The sequence below is a fragment of the Theropithecus gelada genome, chromosome 8, assembly GCF_003255815.1.
Source record: "Theropithecus gelada isolate Dixy chromosome 8, Tgel_1.0, whole genome shotgun sequence".
Lineage (NCBI taxonomy): Eukaryota > Metazoa > Chordata > Mammalia > Primates > Cercopithecidae > Theropithecus > Theropithecus gelada.
The window spans coordinates 60,709,247-60,729,206 of record NC_037676.1 but is presented as its reverse complement, the minus strand read 5'-3'; the positions used below and the strand labels follow the sequence as shown (position 1 = coordinate 60,729,206).

General features: G+C 37.9%; 1 protein-coding gene across 3 annotated transcripts in view; it reads right to left on the bottom strand.

Annotated features, from left to right (window-relative positions):
* Positions 1-1,300: 1,300 nt before the first annotated feature.
* Positions 1,301-19,960, bottom strand: part of UBXN2B (UBX domain protein 2B) — a 38,376-nt gene continuing 19,716 nt past the window's right edge. Inside the window, exons 3-8 of one of the 3 annotated variants that reach the window (XM_025395308.1) lie at positions 19,764-19,914; positions 17,236-17,319; positions 15,988-16,097; positions 10,746-10,883; positions 4,536-4,697; positions 1,301-3,253 (exon numbers count right to left, since the gene is read on the bottom strand). In XM_025395308.1, the coding sequence (XP_025251093.1) occupies positions 3,091-3,253; positions 4,536-4,697; positions 10,746-10,883; positions 15,988-16,097; positions 17,236-17,319; positions 19,764-19,914 (808 nt within the window). In that variant the 3' untranslated portion in view covers positions 1,301-3,090. Of the gene's footprint in view, positions 3,254-4,535; positions 4,698-10,745; positions 10,884-15,388; positions 15,638-15,987; positions 16,098-17,235; positions 17,320-19,763; positions 19,915-19,960 lie in introns of those variants that run through there. The other 2 variants (XM_025395309.1, XM_025395311.1) reach the window with 2 other exon arrangements.

Sequence of the window (19,960 nt, the reverse complement as noted above, 5' to 3'; positions counted from 1 at the left end):
TATTTCCAAGCAAGCTGTGGAAGGTACAGCCTGCTGTCTTCTTGCTGATTATAGTAAAATGTGGAAGGAGGTAGATAAATTAAGGGAAGAATATTAAATATAAAAAAAACAGGACTTGATGATTTGGGAAATTCGCGGCCGTTCAAATGGCAAAAGCCACTAAAACTAAGAGATTTAGTCAGGCCAGCCTTCTCTAGAGAAAGTGATGAAGGTATGGCTGTATAACCTTTGCTAATACTTCAGAAACATCAAAAGGTCTGAGTATCAGGTCACACAAAAGGCTCTTTGAAGACATTAAGGGTGTGAATCATAGATCCTCTCAGCTATTTCACAAAAAGCCAAAAATAGAGACAGGATTTTTTAGGAAAGATATGAGGAGCCTCCTATCTAAATGAGTGCATCCCCATGACATATGTAAGAGACCCACAAGTTTCCTGACAATGTTATAGCAGCAGAAGCACCACTATTTTTAACAGAAAGCTGTAGAGAATATAAAAGAAACTGAGAAGCTGATACACAGTTGCAAACGTGTGCTACCTTTTGTGAAAAAGATGACTCTGAGACAGTCACAAGCCCAGAGAACTGAGCAGTGAGCTGAAGATTACTCCCAGACCTTGAAACTTAAAGGAGGATGCCTGTCTGGTTTTGTAAATTGACTGCTGCTCATGGCTCCTTTTTTCATCCAAATTTCTGCTTTTTGAACAGGAATGTGTATAACTGTTACTGTATGCCTGTCATGCCAGCATACTTGGGAGCAGATAACTTGTTTTCTAGGTTCACAAGTGCACAGATGGAGAGGAATTATGCCCCAGAAATCACACCCCGATCCTCTCAAACTTAATTTAGATGGCTTTAACGTGAGATTTGAGACTTTTGAGTTGGTGAGACTCAGATCTAAGATTTTGGATTTAGAGTTGATACTGTAATAATGGTTTGTGACTTTTGAGCACCTATGAGTGAGGTAAATTTATTTGTGATGAATCTGAATCTTTTTTTTTTTTTTTTTTTTTTTTTTGAGACGGAGTCTCGCTCTGTCGCCCAGGCTGGAGTGCAGTGGCCGGATCTCAGCTCACTGCAAGCTCCGCCTCCCGGGTTTACTCCGTTCTCCTGCCTCAGCCTCCCAAGTAGCTGGGACTACAGGCTCCCGCCACCTGGCCCGGCTAGTTTTTTTTTGTATTTTTTAGTAGAGACGGGGTTTCACCTGGTTAGCCAGGATGGTCTCGATCTCCTGACCTCGTGATCCGCCCATCTCGGCCTCCCAAAGTGCTGGGATTACAGGCTTGAGCCACCGCGCCCGGCCATGAATCTGAATCTTTAACACAGGGGTGGAGCTGGGGGTGGGGGCGAACTGTAGTAGGCAAGAAGAATGTTCTACGTAAAATGTTAATGTCCTAATCTCCAAACCTATATGTAACCTTAGATGGTAAAAGAGATTTTGCAGATGTAATTAAGGTTACTATGGATTTCAAGATGAGGAGATAAGCCTAGATTATCCAGTGGGCCTAATTTAATCATTAGTCCTGCAGAGAACCTCTCCAGGCTGGTGTCAGACAGATGTGATAACAGAAGGGTCATAGAGATGAAACAGTGCTGGTTTTTAAGATGGAAGGAGGCCACAAGCCAAGGAATGCGGATGTCCTCTAGAAGGTGGAACAAGGAAATGATTCTCCTATAGAGCCTCCTAAAGGAATGCAACCCTGCCAACAAATTAATCTTAGCACCGCGAAACCCATTTGGACTCCTAACCTATAGAATTGTTAAGATAATAAATTTGTGCTATTTTAAGCCACATTTTGTAACTTGTTATGGTGGCAATGGAAAAACTAACCAGGAGTGATAACTAAGGATGAAATGGTGTCTGGGAAGAAGGAGAAGCTTCTGGCTTCAGCAGAAATGTAAACATTTATGCTGGGAATTCTTTAGATCTAGTCTATACGACAGAACTTACATTCCTATATTTCTACACTAGTCTTGTTCTGGAGAAGACATTCTAGGTTGAGCACATAAGAATAGTGTTTAGTGTATATAGTGAGTTTCCTAGAAAAATGTGTTGAATGAACAAATGAATGTGATCAAGGCAAGCTCTGGGAGGAACTGTAATTACTTGATTTTAAAATGTTGTTGCTGTTTACCATATCTTCTTAAGAACTGCTGACATTTAGGCTGGGCGTGGTGGCTCATGCCTGTAATCCCAGCACTTTGGGAGGCTGAGATGTGTGTATTACCTGCGGTCGGGAGTTTGAGACCAGCCTGGCCAGCATGGAGAAATCCCGTCTCTACTAAAACTATAAAAATTAGCCAGGCGTGGTGGCGCATGCCTGTAATCCCAGCTACTTGGGAGGCTGAGGCAGGAGAGTCTTTTAAACCTGGGAGGTGGAGGTTGTGGTGAGCGGAGATCATGCCATTGCACTCCAGCCTGGGCAACGAGAGCAAAACTCCATCTCAAAAAACAAAACAAAAAAAAGAATTGCTGACGTTTTATGTGTTTCTGTTTAAGTTCGCAACAGTCATAATTCTGTAAAATACAAGGCAAAACTGTAGTTTCTGATACTAGTAATATATCTAAATCAGTAAGTAAAAAGGATGTGTAAAATCTTAATAGGAGAAATAATTATTGTATGATCAAACAATTTCAAAATCAAAATAGACACGTTTCAATATATATTACAGACAAATTTTCAACGTTATTTGATCAAAAGATTTCTTAATGGCTGTTGGTCAATGCTGCATCAAGAAACTTTAGTGCAAATTTTACCAAACGCATTTATCAAAAAGGGGTTTTGTTCATTCTTTTCTGCAAACAAATGTTACATTAACACTAAGCATGTAACAAACTGATTTGCCTAGAAATCCAAAAACTATCAACATAAAGCCAGTCTTTCAACTAAAAACTCAAACATACTTATCTCAAGGTCTATTCCTAATCCAAATTTGTCTATATTCAGGTTGGAAGACAGAATAACAATAAAACCAAAATCTATCTGTAAAAATAATAAAAATAATTTGGTTGTTTTTAGTGCTGGAAGTATTGTTCTTATTAATATGGCACATCATCTATTCCCACATGCTACTGCATGGACAGGAACAATATTATTTTAGTTGCTGGAGTAACACAGTGTTAAGAATATCTGCTTCTAGCAGTGTCAGGCTTTCATCTGTTAGCTCTTTATTCGGAAATGAAGTCACAAGAATAAAGTCAAGAGTCGCAAATTCAGGACGAGACTGTACAATAAAGTTCCGGACATCCAGGATCCTGAAGAAATGAGATAAAAAAAATTTGTAATATAAAAAACCATATTTTCATGTAAACTTAAAACTGAATCATAATAAAAATCACAAAATTTTAATCTTCATATAAAGGTGTTGTAATTTTCTTTAATGTATAGTATTTCAATTGAAGGATTTATCTTAGGCTTCAGTTAAAATGTAAAGTAACTTTAGTGTGTACTTAACATTTACTTTTCCTGTAAAATGGAAACAATCTTCAGGTAAGTTATGCATAAAGTAAGTGTACTAATGTTATTTTAAAAGTGCAGGTCCAGCTGGGCACGATGGCTCACACCTGTAATTCCAGCACTTTGGGAGGACGAGGTGGGTGGATCACTTGAGACCAGGAGTTTGAGACTAGCCTGGCTAACATGGTGAAAACCCCGTCTCTACTAAAACTATAAAAAATTAGCTGGGCATGGTGGTGGCTGCCTGTAATCCCAGCTACTCAGGAGGTTGAGGTATGAGAATTGCTTGAATCTGGAAGGCGGAGTTTGTAGTGGACTGAGATCCCACCACTGCACTCCGGGGAGACAGAGTAAGACTCTGCCTCCAAAAAAAAAAAAGTACAGGTCCTACTTTTTTCAGAGTATAAAATATGTTAGCAGCATAGGACCTGAAAAAGGTAACTATGATTGGCCTGTGGCAAGGTGAGTTTAAAACTATGAAATGTGTTGTCGTAGGAATAATTTTAAAAAATTACTCTCACATAAACACAGTAATTCAACCGAAATCATAAATATACCTCTTAGGGTCTTACTTCAATGGACAAATCAAATGTTGATGTACAAATCAATATTAAAGAAAAATTTAAAACTATCTGAAGTTCTTGAAAATAGTACAATTAAACTTGATTTACAATATACATTTATATTATGTATTTGCTATACAGAAAATCCCAATCAAAATTATCACAAATTTTTAAATGAATAAAGTCCCCAAAGGTTTTACTATGTTAAATTAAATCTGACTCTACTTCATATAGTTTTAGTAACAACGTAAAACTGTAGCTCTTAATTTATTTTTGTATGATATCTGATATCACATTAGTATTTGGATAGTTTATAGAGACTGTTTAAATACCATATATTTCACTTCTTATACACAGCTATTGTCCTTTTAAGAATGTTTCTTCTGTCAAAAAGTTACTTCAAAAGTAAACCTAAAGAATATCATATTCTTCATTACTCATGTCACATACAGTTTACTAAGATAAGCAACCCAGTGTATAGAACAGCAAACAGGACACTGGTGGTAAAGAAGCTTACCTGTGTGTACTATTGAATCTTTGTATTAAACGACTCCCATCTGCTAACCTGATTTGAATTTTTGTTGTTGGCACTGAATCATCAATAAGAACAACTGCATTAAGTATTGATTTATCTTCCTCTTCTGGAGAGGAAGGTGTACTGACTATTTCAGGTGTAAGACTGAAAAAGAAGAATCAAAGAATTAGAACACAAATCTGAGTATGTAAAATATGACAAACTGAAGAAAGCAGATAAACACTTAGAACGTGGCTTCATTTGAGTCTCCTATACTTCTTTCAACCTCTTTCATTATGTTAAAGTTATTTTGGATCCTATGATTCCTATTTGGTTTACCTAATCTCTCTTAAAAGCCTAACTTTGTATCCTTTCCTCATTTAACTGTTTGCAATTTCATCACATTTAGCAAACCAGTTTTATTTAGAAACATAAGCAACTCTGAGTTAGTGTCAAAGAATGACTAAGACCAGACAGACATGGTTTCACATCCCAGCTACGTCAATTGTGTGAAGTTGAGTAAGTACATCAATCATTTTGAATCCAGTTCTATCATTTATAAAATGAGGGAATAATACTATGTTATGAAGGTATATTATACCAGTAAGTCCTTAATATTGTGCCTAGAACACAGTGTTTCAACAGGTGCCAGCTATTGTGTACATACTATCAGCACTAAATTCACTTAATTTAAACTTGGCTAATATTACTTAAAAACATCTGATTCAAGCACTGCTTTGCAAAACAGAAATAACTTCTAAGTACTAGTGAGGAATAAAATGTTATTACATGACAATAAATTCGTAATGAAGCTTGACAGAACATCTTACCATTTGAACTTGGTTACTAGTGACCCTAGCATTGCTGTCTTAGCCCTTCTAACATGAGCAGGATGATCAGCCAGTATATACCAAAAGTGAATGTCAAAAATAGAGGAGTGCTCTTTTGGTTAAATAATTAAAAGAAATTTAGCCCAATTTTCTCAGTCATCTTAAGGGATTTTTGATAACCTTCAAGTTTTTTCTCTTGAACACTGAGATTTAGATGGTTTCCTATAAATTATTTTCTTCTGGAAGAAAGACACACATGTATCTAATTATTACTAGTATGAAAGTTCTATGAGCATTTGGGCTTTAGTCCAATCTAAATCATCATGACTCTTACTCCCATTCAAAAAGTTTCTCTTTCAAGAGTACACAGTAAAGTGGTAAAATTATCTGGTACTAACTGCTGACACTTTCTTTAGCTATTTCCTGATGCTAATTTTAGAACTGATTTGAGGATACATAAAAATATACAAAAGGTTAAAATTATGACTTACAATAAATGATCAGATATTAAGGAATTTCTTTTTAATTTGGAATTGAGGGCCAACAGTCCAGTGTTCCTTACACGAGGGGTATGAAAATACAAGAGAAAAGACACGAGATACTGAATGCAAAGGACCTCTTTACCTCTGCCTTACTGATAACCAGGTATACACATTATCATCGTCACTACCACCATTACCACATCTGCCACATACATTATTTCATGTACATCAGCCTGGAAAGCAGTGTTAACAGCATGGTTCCCGGAGTTGGATTACCTGGGTTCAGTCCCAACTCTGCACTTATTCTGTGACACCAGGCAAGTCACTTACCCTTATTGTGCCTGACAGACAACAGCAGCAGTGTCGTACAGATGAAGTTAATGAGGACACATAAGCACTTCAAATGGTGCTTTTATATAGTTGGCACTACTAAAAGTTGGCTATTAGCATTATAATTATCCTAACAACTCTGGGGGAAAAAAAAGTTACCCCCAATATTCCTATTGGTAAGGGAGAGAGTTGAGGTTTATCTTGGGCTCTTTCCACACATCAGGTTGCCTCCCTGTTGTTTTTGTAATCTACTGCTTTCTGTTTAAGGCAGATGCTGACCAGGTGTGCTTTTTCTCAAAACGGAAAATACAGGATGGGGAAGCTAGGTAAGAAAATGTGTGTGTCACAATGAAACTATTGTATATGGAATAATAACATTTGAGAACTGGAATGGATGGACTTTCAACATAATTTAGGCCAACCATATCATTTCATCCAAGAGAAACTGAGTCACAGAGAGACTAAAAGACATGTTCAGAACCACACAGATAGATAGCTGGACAAGCTGGTAGTATGGTATTAAAAGATCAGCCTAAAAAGTAATGTTAATTTATTTTACTTTATTTTTATTTTTCTGAGATGCAGTGTTGCTAGGTTGCCCAGGCTGGAGTGCAGTTGTGTGATCTCAGCTCACTGCAACCTCTGCCTCCTGAGCTCCAAGTGATTCTCCTGTCTCAGCCTCCCAAGTAGCTGGGAGTGATTACAGGTGCCTGTCACCACATGTGGCTTTTTTTTTTCTTTTTCTTTTTTTGTATTTTTAGTAGAGATAGGGTTTTGCCATGTTGGCCAGGCTGGTCTTGAATTCCTGATCTCAAGTCATCTGCCCGCCTCGGCATCCCAAAATGCTAGGATTACGGGTGTGAGCCACTGTGCCCAGGCGAGTTATGTTAATTCTAATATTTAGCTGTCAAAATCACATCTGTTTGCTATTTAAAACTTTCTCTGTATCATTCAATTGATCAAGCCATAGTAAAACTTTTACATTAAAAAGAAAATTTTTTAAGAAAGAAAAGAGAAATTAATTGGTACAACAAGGTTTCCAGGCAAATGGCAGGAAAGGATGCAGGTTGTAATTCCCTGAGACAGGAGGAGAAACACCCTCTTCTTTAAACTTATGGTGGGAGAGGAGAATGGAAATGATCATTAATAAGCTTGAAGGCTGGAGGGGAACACAATAAGAATGTGAATTCCTGTCAGGTTCTATTTTCTCAATGAAGCTGGAAGCAAAGAGATTTGCAGAGAGTGAGCGGCAGGGGTCAAGGAGGGGGTTTAGGAAAGCAGCTCAGATCTGTGAGACTGGCGAGGTACAGCACTGCCTGCTCAGCACAGCTGAGACCGTCCCCAGAAGTACTGAGCCGCACGGGCTGACCACCCAGTCAGGCTTCAGTCAGGCCACAGCTGTTGAAGAGCTGGGATATGGAAAGGCTTTGAAGTTTTAGAGAAGAGAGCCCTCAGGGTCTAGGGCCCCAGATGAAGACAAATCTCAGGTGAGTGAGAGTGTTAAGCCAAATCTTTTGAAGAGAACAGTAGGACAAACAGGCAGTGACTGTTGTGCAGAAAGATCAGCTTTAAATCATGATTTTTATCATTATACATGCCAGCTCAAAAGCCTACCAAGAATGCCTACTTGCTAGTCCTCCCTATTAAAAATGACTCCTTGATTTTGTAGGTCTTTTACTTGTTAGGCACTACTCTAGCTCACCAAGCTAATTTTTATTCAATAACACAGTTTGTTCTACCATTGCAAATTTGCAGTTTTACACCTATGGTTTGCCTTCTTCTATTATGTGAGGGTACTACGTAATATTTTTACAGCATTTTGGTTTCCACCATAATTGTATATCACATAAAAAGATCTAGTTTCCATCTATGTAACATTCTGTGTGTAATCAGACTGCCATCTATGGAAGACAATAGATTATTTTCATTTCTGTTTTACTTGCTTCTTTTTATTTCCTGCTCGGTAAATAATTGTCTTGAACTCTTGAGAACCAAGCCATTTTAGAAAGTTACTTTCTAAATGAAGGTTAACTATTGAACTTTTAATATCTTTCTTAATGTAAATTTTTAATATAAAATGTTCTATGTAATTCTTCACTTTAGAATACATTTGCTTATTCGACATTTGGGTTTGTGTACACACAGGCTCACATCATCATGCTATCTCCTTCTATTAGAAGCTGAAAATTCTAAAGATTACATCTCTCAGACTCTCTGGCAGCTAGGATTTCATGATTCTACCCTTCCACCAAGCAAACAAACATATACTTGTTTGGTGGAAGTAAGCACTGCAAAGTCGAAAGTCTGTAGCTCTTCTGGTAACTAAGGTGGTAGAAGCATTTATTTCTTCTATGATGGAATGTTCTAGTATCTAGTCCCTAGTTCCATGGGCACTGAGCACCTGACTGGGGGACATAGGTGTTGTCTCTGGAACACTCTTCTATGGTGTTTGTTTCTCCTGGCTAAGGAAAGCTTGGTTTGCTTGTCTCTTCCAGATATTCTATAAACTACACAAGATCCTGTAAGAAACCTATTACTACTGGCAAGTAGATTCTGTTTTCCATAATCAAAATCTTGATCAATATGGCTAGTAAATTAACATGGCATTATTACCACTGATCTCTGTCACTTTCTTCCATCAGTTTCTCCTTTGTTTTCTGTTATTTTCTCTATTTGCTTTATAAGGAAAATGACTGGCTTTTGTGAGATACTATCATCAGATAATATTCTTATTTTCATGAGTTTAATAATCACTGACTCTTCTCAGTTGCCTTCCCTTTATGCTACCTTCTTCAATTCCAAGTCTAGATTTACTGTAGGTCTACCAACAAGGATGTGCAGTCTAACATTAATTCTTGGTCATACATTTAAATAACAGAGAAGGAATATGTATATAGCAAAGAGATGTCTAGGCATTTTATCTGCATTCTAATTAAAAATCATAATCTCAATAAATATCAAATAAAAATGGGAAGTGCTAGAAAATTAAAAAGTGTATATATATATGTTGATCACAACAAGAGGAGTAAAAACATAGTATTATATAATTTGAGAGAAGCCTGGCCAGAAGCCTGTAACCCAGGCCCTTTGGCAGGCCAAAGCAGAAGAACAGCTTGAGGCCAGGACTTCAAGACCAGCCTGGGCAAATTATAAGACACGTGTCTCTACAAAACCTAGAAATGAAAAAAAATTAGCTGGGCTCAGCAGTGCCTATAGTCCCAGCTAGTCAGGAGAGTGGGGTAGGAAGCTTGCTTGAGCTCAGGAGGTCAAGTCTGCAGTGAACTATGACTGCACCACTGTACTCCAGTCTGGGCAACAGAGCAAGACCCCATCTCAAAAAAAAAAAAAAAAAAAAAAAAAGAAAGAGAAGCCTGACATGTGTTGGTAGGAAAGAAAGATGAGGGAGAAAATTTCCAAGTAAACTTGTGAATGAAAATTGAAGAGTTTGTGTCCTAAGAAAAACAGGTCAACATAAATTCCTGTATTTCCTCTATGTCCCCAGCACCAGTCTCTATCAGAAGAGAATACAGAAAGGGAGACTAGAGATAGCAAAGTATAAAGAAGCAATACTGAATTCTTTCCCATCTTGAAATATGAGGGGAGAATAGACAACCAGTGTGTACCAGGCAACTGAAGGGGGCTTGGAAGGGAAGGAAATCACATGAAGAGAAGCAAAGGATGTACCAAAGTATACACCGGAAACATCACCAATGCGGCAATTCCACATCACCTGCAATAATGTGTGGACAAGTAGAGGGTAACTTTTACCAACATATTTTACAATTTCTAAGATTACATTAAGTCATGGCTATTATAAAGGAAACCACTCATACATTCTGCCATGTGCATTGGTTTTTAAATTGTGCTCTTTAGTGCTAAGGTTCTTCGGAAATGTCTCAGACACAATGCCTTCCTTTACCAACAATCAGAGGAGCTCAGATTTTACATACTGGGCTTCCATGACTTGAAAAAAGAGTTTGGCTGTTTAAAAACTATTGAAAATCACAAAGCTAAGCACATTGCTCCTGCTACAAGAGCTTGGTCATTACTGATGGCAGACATGCATGCTTAAGTTGTGATGTAAGGTATCCATTATTTTATCTCATCAACAACCCTTTACAATTCTCTCCTTTGAAACCAGGTGATCTGAAAGAGGCATACAATATAGTGGTAAAAAGCACAAACTCTGAAGTCAGAGTGCCTGGGTTTGAATCCCACAGGCTAGTCATTTCTTAGCTCAATAATCTTGGGCAAATTACTGCATCTACAAAATGAAGTAATAACAGTATCTACATCAAAGAGCTGTTGTAAAGATTAACACATGTATAGGGCTTAGAGGACCAGGAACATGGTAACTGCAATCTAAGTATTAATATTAATTATAGTATTAATATCACAATTAATATCAAAATGATATAATGGTATAATAATATAATACTATTAACAGATTTATATATCTAATGTGCATGGTTCATATTTTTGCTTTTACTTCATAGGTCATTTGCTTTTCTTATTCTCAAAGAAAAATTCATGTTCAACAAAGGTGTTTTTCTCATTTTAGGATTTTTTACCTTCCAAGTTTTTGCCCTTCTCCACTAAAAGCCTTGAACCTCAATCTAGGTTTTATGTATTCTTGATCTTGATGATCCTCCATATCCAAATTCACTTGGCCACCATGAACAAGGCGCTGAAGCTCCAGAGGAATCTCTCTTTTAAAAAGGGGGAAAAAAAGTTATCATTAAGTTTTTCAAGAATTAAACTACACTGTTGAGATTACTGTAATTATTTCATGAGCTATACTGGAAAACAGAAATTTCTGCTTAAATTATAACACAAAAATTTCCATGATGACTGATTAGTCCTTGTAGATCTTTTTAAAAGTCACTTCATATTACTCCTTACTGGTTCTCAACACAGGGATGCTTTGGTAGTCACAATTATCTTGGAGAGCTTCTGGCATTCAGAAAGTTAAATTTTAAGACAGCAGTTTATATGTAAATCAGCACCAGAAAATTCCTATGAAGATAAAAAGGTAATGTGGATATTTATTAATAAACTCCTTGGAGAAAGTTCTGAAAATTGATATGGGTGTTTTTGCTTGTTGGGTGTATTAGTCCATTTGCATTGCTATAAAGAAATACCCGAGGCTGGGTAATTTATAAAGCAAAGAGGTTTACTTTGGCTCATGGTTCTGCAGGCTGTAAAAGAAACATGGTACCAGAATCTGCTTCTGGTGAGACCTCGAGAAACTTACAATCACAGTGGAAGGCAAAAGGGGACCCAGCATATCACACGGCAAGAGCAGAAGCAAGAGAGAGACGGAGGTTCCCGGCTATTAACCAGCTCTTGAGTGAACTACCGGGGTGAAAACTCATTACCATGGGGATGGCAGCAAGCCATTCATGAGGGATCTGCCTTCATGACCCAAAATCTCCCACCAGCCCCACCTCAAGAGTGGAGGTCACACTTCAACATGAGATTTGGAAGGGACAAAACATCCAAACCATATAATTACACCACTGGCCCCCCAAATTTCATGTCCTTCTCACATCACAAAATACAATCATCCCTTCTCAATAGTCCCCCAAAGTCTTAACTCGTTCCAGCATTAACTCAAAAGTCCAAAATCTCATCTGAGATTTAAGCCATGTTCTTTCTACGTACAATCCTGTAAGATAAAAAATAACCTATTTACTACTAAGATAGAATGGTGGTATAGGCATTGGCTAAACATTCTCATTCCAAAAGAGAGATCTGCCAAAAGAAAGAGGCAACAGGCCCCATACAAGTCTGAAACCTGGCAAGGCAGACATTAAATCTTAAAGCTCCAAAATAATCCTTGACTCCATGTCCCACATACAGGGCATATTGGTGCAAGAGGTGGGTTTCCAAGGCTTTGGGCAGCTCTGGCCCTGTGGCTTCTCTCATGGGTTGGAGGCGAGTACCTGTGGCGTTTCCAGGCTCAGGCTGCTGGTGGCTCCACCATTCTTGGGTCTGGAGAGTGGCACCTCCCTTCCAACAGTTCCACTAGGCAGTGTGCCAGTGGGGACTCTGTCTGGGGGCTAAAACCTCACATTTCCCTTTGGCATGGACCTCTGAAATCTAGGTGCAGCCTCCCATGCCTCTTTCACTTGTGCATTCTGTGTGCCTGTAGGCTTAACCCCATGTGGAAGCCACCAAGGCTTACAGTAGTGGCTTGTGCCCTTCAGAGTGAGTGGAGGCCCAAGCTATACCTGTGGCTTTCTGAGCTGCAGCAGCTGGGATAACGGGAACAGTGTCCAGAGGCTGCACAGGGCAGCTGTGCCCTGGGTTTGGCCTCCAAAAACTACTTTTCTCCTAGGACCCTGGGCCTGTGATGGGGGATGAGGGGGTTGCCTTAAAGGTCTCTGAAATGCCTTCAAGGGTTTCTTCCCATCATGTTGGTTAGTAGCACTAAGCTAGGCTCTCTTCTATTTATGCAAATCTCTCTATCAAGTGGTTGCTCCACAGCCTGCTTGTATTCTTCTCCTGAAAACACTTTTTCCTTCTCTACTACATAGCCAGGGAGGGAATTTTCCAAACTTCAACTGGCTCTGCTTCTCTTTTAAATACGAGTTTCAACTTTAAGCCATTTATTTGCTCCTATGTCTGACCATAGGTTGTTAGAAGCTGCCAAAAAGCCTCTTGAATGTTCTGCTGCTTAGAAATTTCTTCCACCAGGGCTGGGCATGGTGGCTCATGCCTGTAATCCCAGCACTTTGGGAGGCCAAGGCAGGTGGATCACAAGGTCAGGAGTTCAAGATCAGCCTGGCCAAGATGGTGAAACCCATCTCTACTAAATACAAAAATTAGCCAGGTGTGGTGGCGAGCACCTGTAATTCCAGCTATTTGGGAGGCTGAGGCAGTAGAATTGCTTGAACCTGGGAGGTGGAGCTTGCAGTGAGCCGAGATCGCGCCACTGCACTCCAGCCTGGGTGACAGAGCATGACTTGTCTCAAAAAAAAAAAGAAAAAGAAAAGAAAAAAAAGAAATTTCTTCCACCAGATACCCTAGATCATCACTCTAAAGTTTAACCTTCCACAAAGCCTTAGGGTATGGAAACAATGCAGACAAATCTTTTGCTAGGGTGTAACAAGGCTGACCTTTACTCCAGTTCCCAGTAACTTCCTCATTTCTATCTGAGAACTCATCAGGCCTTCACAATCCATATTTCTATCAGTACTTTAGTCACAACCACTTGAGAAGTCTCTAAGAAGTACCAAATTTTCCTTTGTCTTCCTGTCTTCAAGGACATCCACACTCTTCCAATTACTGCCTATTAACCAGTTCCAAAGATGCTTCCACATCTTCAGGTATTTTTAGAGCAATGCCCTACTCCTTGGTACCAATGTTCTGTATTAGTCTGTTTGCACTGCTATGAAAGAATACTTGAGGCTGGGTAATTTATAAAGCAAAAAGGTTTATTTTGGCTCATGGTTCTACAGGCTGTATAAGTAGCATGGTACCAGATTCTGCTGCTGGTGAAGCCTCAGGGAACTTACAATTGTGGTAGAAGGCAAAGGAGGATCTGGTGTATGACACAGCAAGAGTGGAAGCAAGAGAGAAAGGGAGGTTCCAGGCTCTTTTAAACAATCAGGTCTCATTTGAACTGCCAGAACAAGAACTCATTCATTACCATGGGGATGGCACCAAGCCATTTGTGAGGGATCCACCCCATGATCCAAACACCTCCCGCAGGCCCACCCCCAACATTGGAGGTCACATTTCAACATGAGGTTTGGGGAGGACAAAACATCTAAACCATCTAAACATCATGGGGTGATCTGAGAGCACTGCTGTCATTCAGTGTCAAGGTAGAGGATGTCAGATGCACTGCAACAGGGGATCTGTCTTATGTGAGAAAGACTCGTCTTGGGTTCCAAAGAATCATTATGTGCCCTCCAGGGAGTCACGTGGATAATACTGTCTGATCCTAAAACCTAAGTCTGTCTCATATACAAGCAAAACACATTTTTTAGGCTATTGTATTAATATACTTTGAAATCTTCAGGAATGTACAACCATGTAAAGTGAGGGAACACCGTACTTTTGTTTGGACCTTTACCGAGTCCTTGAACGCAAGCTACTTGCAGTAATTAAGCTGACAACCTCATATACTTCATTTTTCTGTTTTTATACCTGTCACATTTACATGGGAAGTGCTAGACTGCATAGAGGTACAAACTAACTGTTTCTTATGTGTGCTGTGTGGTCATATCAGGGCATTTATATATTAAAACATGTATCATTTTATAGTAAATTATTTCTTCAATGTATTTAAGGTAGAATATTAATTTCTTTTGGAAAATCATGTACATAGATTATATTATCTATGAGTTCTTTGAGGATAGTGTAGATGGTTTTACAAAATATTTCTTATAAAAAGGAGACAATGGGTCTTACATAGCTGAGAACCACTACCTGACATTACTCATTTTCTTTAAGGAGTCTTTTCTAAAACTCTTCTTGATCATAATTTATATTTGCAGATATGGTGTGGCTCAAATTTTAAAATTCTTTTAATACACCACATTTGTTTAAACATTAGCCTACAAAGTTTATGGTTTATTTTCATTTAACAATAAATTAGTTTTTATCTATTTAATAGCACATTCATTCTCAATATGTTGTTTCCACTATCTTGAAATTAGTATCAATTTCTATAGTTATGTTGGTCTTCACTTAGCCAATGAAAACTTCCCCCACTTAGTTGCTTGCAGCTCTTCCCAGTGATTCTGCAGGTTTCCAAGTCCACAGCACTGACTTAAACCATTATATCCTGTATTTGCCACCCCCATATAGTGCCTCCTAGGACAGTTTCCCACCTTTTCCAATGACTTCAGCATACTTCTTACGGCATTTGTTGCCTTTGCTTGGTATCCTGACAGTATCTGTATAAAATTTAAATTCAAAATTCATGCTAATTAGTCTTCTAAAACACCTTTCCTTTGGAGTTCCTCTACTACTTCAACTCCAGTGAATTTAACCTCCACTCCATGTCAGCCACTCATCCTGGACATATTTCAACATTTGGAAATGCTCCACGTGCTATTCCTTTATGGAGTATAACCCTGTATATATAACTCCGGTTATATACAGTATAACTCTGATCCTTTCCTATGACTTAATTTCCCAGTTTATGCTCAACTTTATGTCTTTAGTTGTATATCTACTTAGAAAAAACCCCACTTTCAGCTAGTTTAATCATAACACAGAAAAGCTTTTATTATCATAGCAAAATCACTTGATTCCTCATCCTTTAGCAAGAAGAGTTGGTAAGTTACAATATTCTTTGGATGGGTCAGAGCACTGAATATCTGAGTTTACTTTTACAAATTGTAACTTCAAACTAACCTTTTGAAATCTTCTGCCAGCAGTAATGCCACATTAAAAGATTTCTAACATAAGTTGCTGAATTTCAGGCATACATGCAATGAGAGTCACCCTGTCAACAGTAAGCAGGACAGTGGCTTAGTGGGTGGGTAGCTACATACTAATTAATTCACTGATTATCACATTAAGATGTTTCTTCTTGGAGCTGGGTTCATAGTTTCATCACATTTTAAAATGGGCCAATGTCCAATGCCCCTGGCCCACAAAGTTAAGAACCGGTGACTTACAGATAGCAGTATATCCTTTATAAAACTTAAGAATACCTATACCTCCAGCAACCACTTATTTAATATATTCCAGGAACTACTTCTTGAAAACCTGTAGTGCACTAATAATTAGTAGTCTGTTAAGAAAATAAGTCCCACTCTACATAACAAATAGAATACAAATAATACATCTTACCCTCTCTTAACAGACTCCAGAAATTGAGCATTTGTTGGTTCATTGTAAGGTCTCAATTCTCCATCATCTAAACTGAAACCATTGCTCCACAGTTTAAGCAAAATCTGAACCTTTTGGGTATAGAAAAAAAAAAAATATATATATATATATATATTTTCACATATATATATAAGAATACATCTCCCCCCAAACAATTTTAAGTTCCAAATGTGATATCGCAAAATGTATTTACTTAATTTAAAATAGGGAGTCATTTCCATTATTCATAGTGAAAGACATTAATGAAACCACATGCATTTGTTTAGCTAGTTTGCATTCAGTTTAACAAATTGACAATGGTTGCAAATACCAAAGGTCCCACAGCTGGACCCTGGCCTTGAAGTACTATTGGTGGATGGTTCACTAGAAAATGAAAGCAATGAGAAGAGCTGCACCCCACAATTCCCACCATTTGCCTTCATCTGCACCCATACTCTTCTTTACTACAGAGCTTAAATATCCATGACAAGGGGAACAGAATTTCCAGTGACCTTCCAAGAAACTGTAAATGTCTACAATAAAATTAAAACTCCAAAATTTCAAAACGCCACAGAAACAAAGAATGACTTTAGGTGTTCTACATTTATACCTCACCTCATTTTAGATTATGAAAATATGTCATTTATAATAATAATTATATATTTGTTCATTTTTCTTTTTTTAATTGATTTTTTATTTTAAAGAGCCAAGGTCTCACTATGTTGCCCAGGGTGGTCTTGAACTCCTGGGTTCAAGCAATCTGCTCCCCTCAGTCTCCCAAAGTGCTAGGATTATAGGCATGAGCCACTGTGCCTGGCCCAAGTTCATTTTTTTAAACACTTTCTTTTTTCTTTATTTTTGAAAGAGATAGGGTCTGGCTATGTTTTCCGGGCTGGCCTTGAACTTCTGGGCTCAAGTGATCCTCCTACCTGAGCCTCTGGAGTAGTTGGGACTCCAGATGCACGTCACCACGCCTGGCTGCAAATTCATTTGGACAATGAATCACATATTCTTTCAACAAATAGTTACATATCTCTAAGTGCAAGGCATAATTGTGATACAAAACATAAAAATCAGACTGAAACTCACACATCATTGGTCCTTTTAACCCCTGTTTTAAAAAGTAACAAAAATATTATATTTTTATTATCAATTCTTAATTTTAAAACCAACAGTTTTAGTAACTAGAAGCAACTATTTATACTTTTTCATTTTGATTATTGTACCTACATCTTGCAGCTGATTTTCTCCATAGATATATTCAGACCGCTTACAAAAGGAATTACCCAATCTGTATCCTCCACCTGTAAATGACTAAAATACATAGCAAATGAGTTAAAATTCACAAAGGATTATTCAGCAAAAAGTTATTATGTGATATATATTTTAAAGCTACATGAATTCTAATTAGCCGAAGTGGCTCATATTGGGGAACTTTCAAGAACCAAAACTGCCATAAGACTTGACTAAAAGATAATTTCAAACCATTGACGAATAATGAAATGAAAACCAAAATTTAAGTTTCATTAGAGCAGTGGTTCTCAACAATGGATGTCAAAATTATCACAGAAGCTTTTTTAAAAGACACGTTTCTAGGCATATCCCAAATCTATTGAACCATAATACCTGAAGCCATCAGATAGTTTAGATAACCTCCCCAAATGATTTTGAAGGAGAAATTCCAGGATGAGAAATGCTACTTACAAGAATGTATGAAATTATACCACAAAAGACACATAACTGTTGGTCTTTAGTATATCAATATTGTGTCAGATGATAACAATTATAAAAGCTCATGCCGGTAATCCCAGCACTTTGTGAGGAGGAGGCGGGCGGATCCCGAGGTCAGGAAATGGTGACCATCCTGGCTAACAGGGTGAAACCCCATCTCTACTAAAAACACAAAAAATTAGCCGGGCGTGGTGGCGGGCGCCTGTAATCCCAGCTACTCCAGAGGCTGAGGCAGGAAAATGGCGTGAACCCGGGAGGCGGAGCTTGCAGTGAGCGGAGATCGCGCCACCGCACTCCAGCCTGGGCAACAGAGCGAGACTCTGTCTAAAAAAGAAAAAAAAAAAAAGAAATTTAGAAAGGTACAAAAGCAATTCAATGGAGAAAGGAGTGCCTTTCAAGAACTGATGCTGGAGCAACTGGATATCCATAAGCAAAACAATAAACTCTGGTGTCAATCTCACACCTTATATAAAAAATTCAAATAGATCATAGCTTTAAATGTAAAGCTGTAACATTTTTCTAGATAACAAGGGAGAAAATATTTGGGACCTACAGTTAAGTGAAAAGTTCTTAGACAATACAGCAAAAGCATGATCCATAAAAGAAAAAAAAAAAAGGAATAAATTGGACTTTATCCAAGTTTATTTCCTTTGCTTAGTGAAAAACCCTCCTAAGAGGATAAAAATACAAATGACATTCTGAGAGAAAATATTTGCACACCATTTAACTGACAAAGAACCCATATCCATTAAAATATACAAAGAATTCTCAAAATTTGACAATAACAAAATAATCCAATCAGAGAATGGGAAAAATTAATGAAGAGATATTTCCTTGAAAAGAATAATACAGATAATGGCAAGGAAGCACATGAAGAGATGTTCATCCCTAGCCATTAGGAAAATGCAAATTAACATCATTAGTTATTAGAGAAATCAAATAAAACCACAGTGTGTTACCACCACACACCCATCAAAATGGCTAAAATTAAAAATAGTGACACCACCAAATGCTGAAAAGGATGCAGCGAAGCTTGCTCTCTCATATATGTGGGAATACAAAATGGCACAACCACTCTGGAAAATAGTCTGGCTGTTTCTTAAACTAAACATACACTTAATGTATGACCTACCAATTGCACTTCTGAGCATTTATCCCAGAGAAATAAAACCACATGTAAGTAAAAAAACCTGTACCCAATTGCTCACAGCAGCTTTATTTGTAACAGTCAAAAGCTGGAAACTAAAATATCCCTCAATAAATGAATGGTTAAACTGTGGTATATCTAGAGCATAAAATGCTACTCAGGAAAAAGGAACAAAGTTGTGATACAAGCAATAACTCTGATAGATTTCAAGGGCATTATGCTGAGTGAAAAAAGCTATTCCAAAAGGTCACATACTGTATGACTCCATTTGTATGACACAGGAGTTTCACCATGTTGGCCACGCTGGTCTTGAACTGTGATCTACCCATCTCGGCCTCCCAAAATGCTAGGATTACAGGCATGAGCCACCACACCTGGCCAGTGTAACATTCTTAACATGACAAAATTATAGAGATGAAAACCCAATTGACCGGTATTGGCTAGAGGTTAGGGATGGTAGGAGAGACGGGGTGTGAGTGCAAATGGGTAGGCTATGAAGGAGAGCTTCAGTTGGGTGATTACACATGTGATAAAAGGACACAGACACAGAGAAATGCCAAATTCCTGGCTTTCATATTATACTATAATCATGTAAAATGTAACCGTTGGGGGAAACTAGGTGAAAGGTACATGAAACCTCCCTGTATTCTTTTTGCAAATGCCTGTGACTCTACTAATTATTTCGTAATTAAAAGGTAAATTAAAACGTTGTTCAGAAATGTAAGAAATTGTCTCAACTTTCAATCATTAATAGAAATAATTTTATAAAAATGAAACAAATATTTAAAACAAATATACAATTAGAAAAACAATGTTTGTAAATAATATAAAAATGAAAGAGGAGGTAAAATACAGAAACAGTGTATTTAGTTTCACTGACCTTAGATTTATCATCACCTGAAGCTCTTGTGGCTTCATTCAGAGGGACAGCCCCATGTTCCCTTGCCTCTCTGAAAAGTTCATTCACAATTTTCCCAGTTGAAGGTCGAACTATATTTAATCCACTGTATTCATGTTCACTTGAGTAAAACCTTTAAACATTTTAGTTCATCAATAAAAACTTAGGATAACAGACAT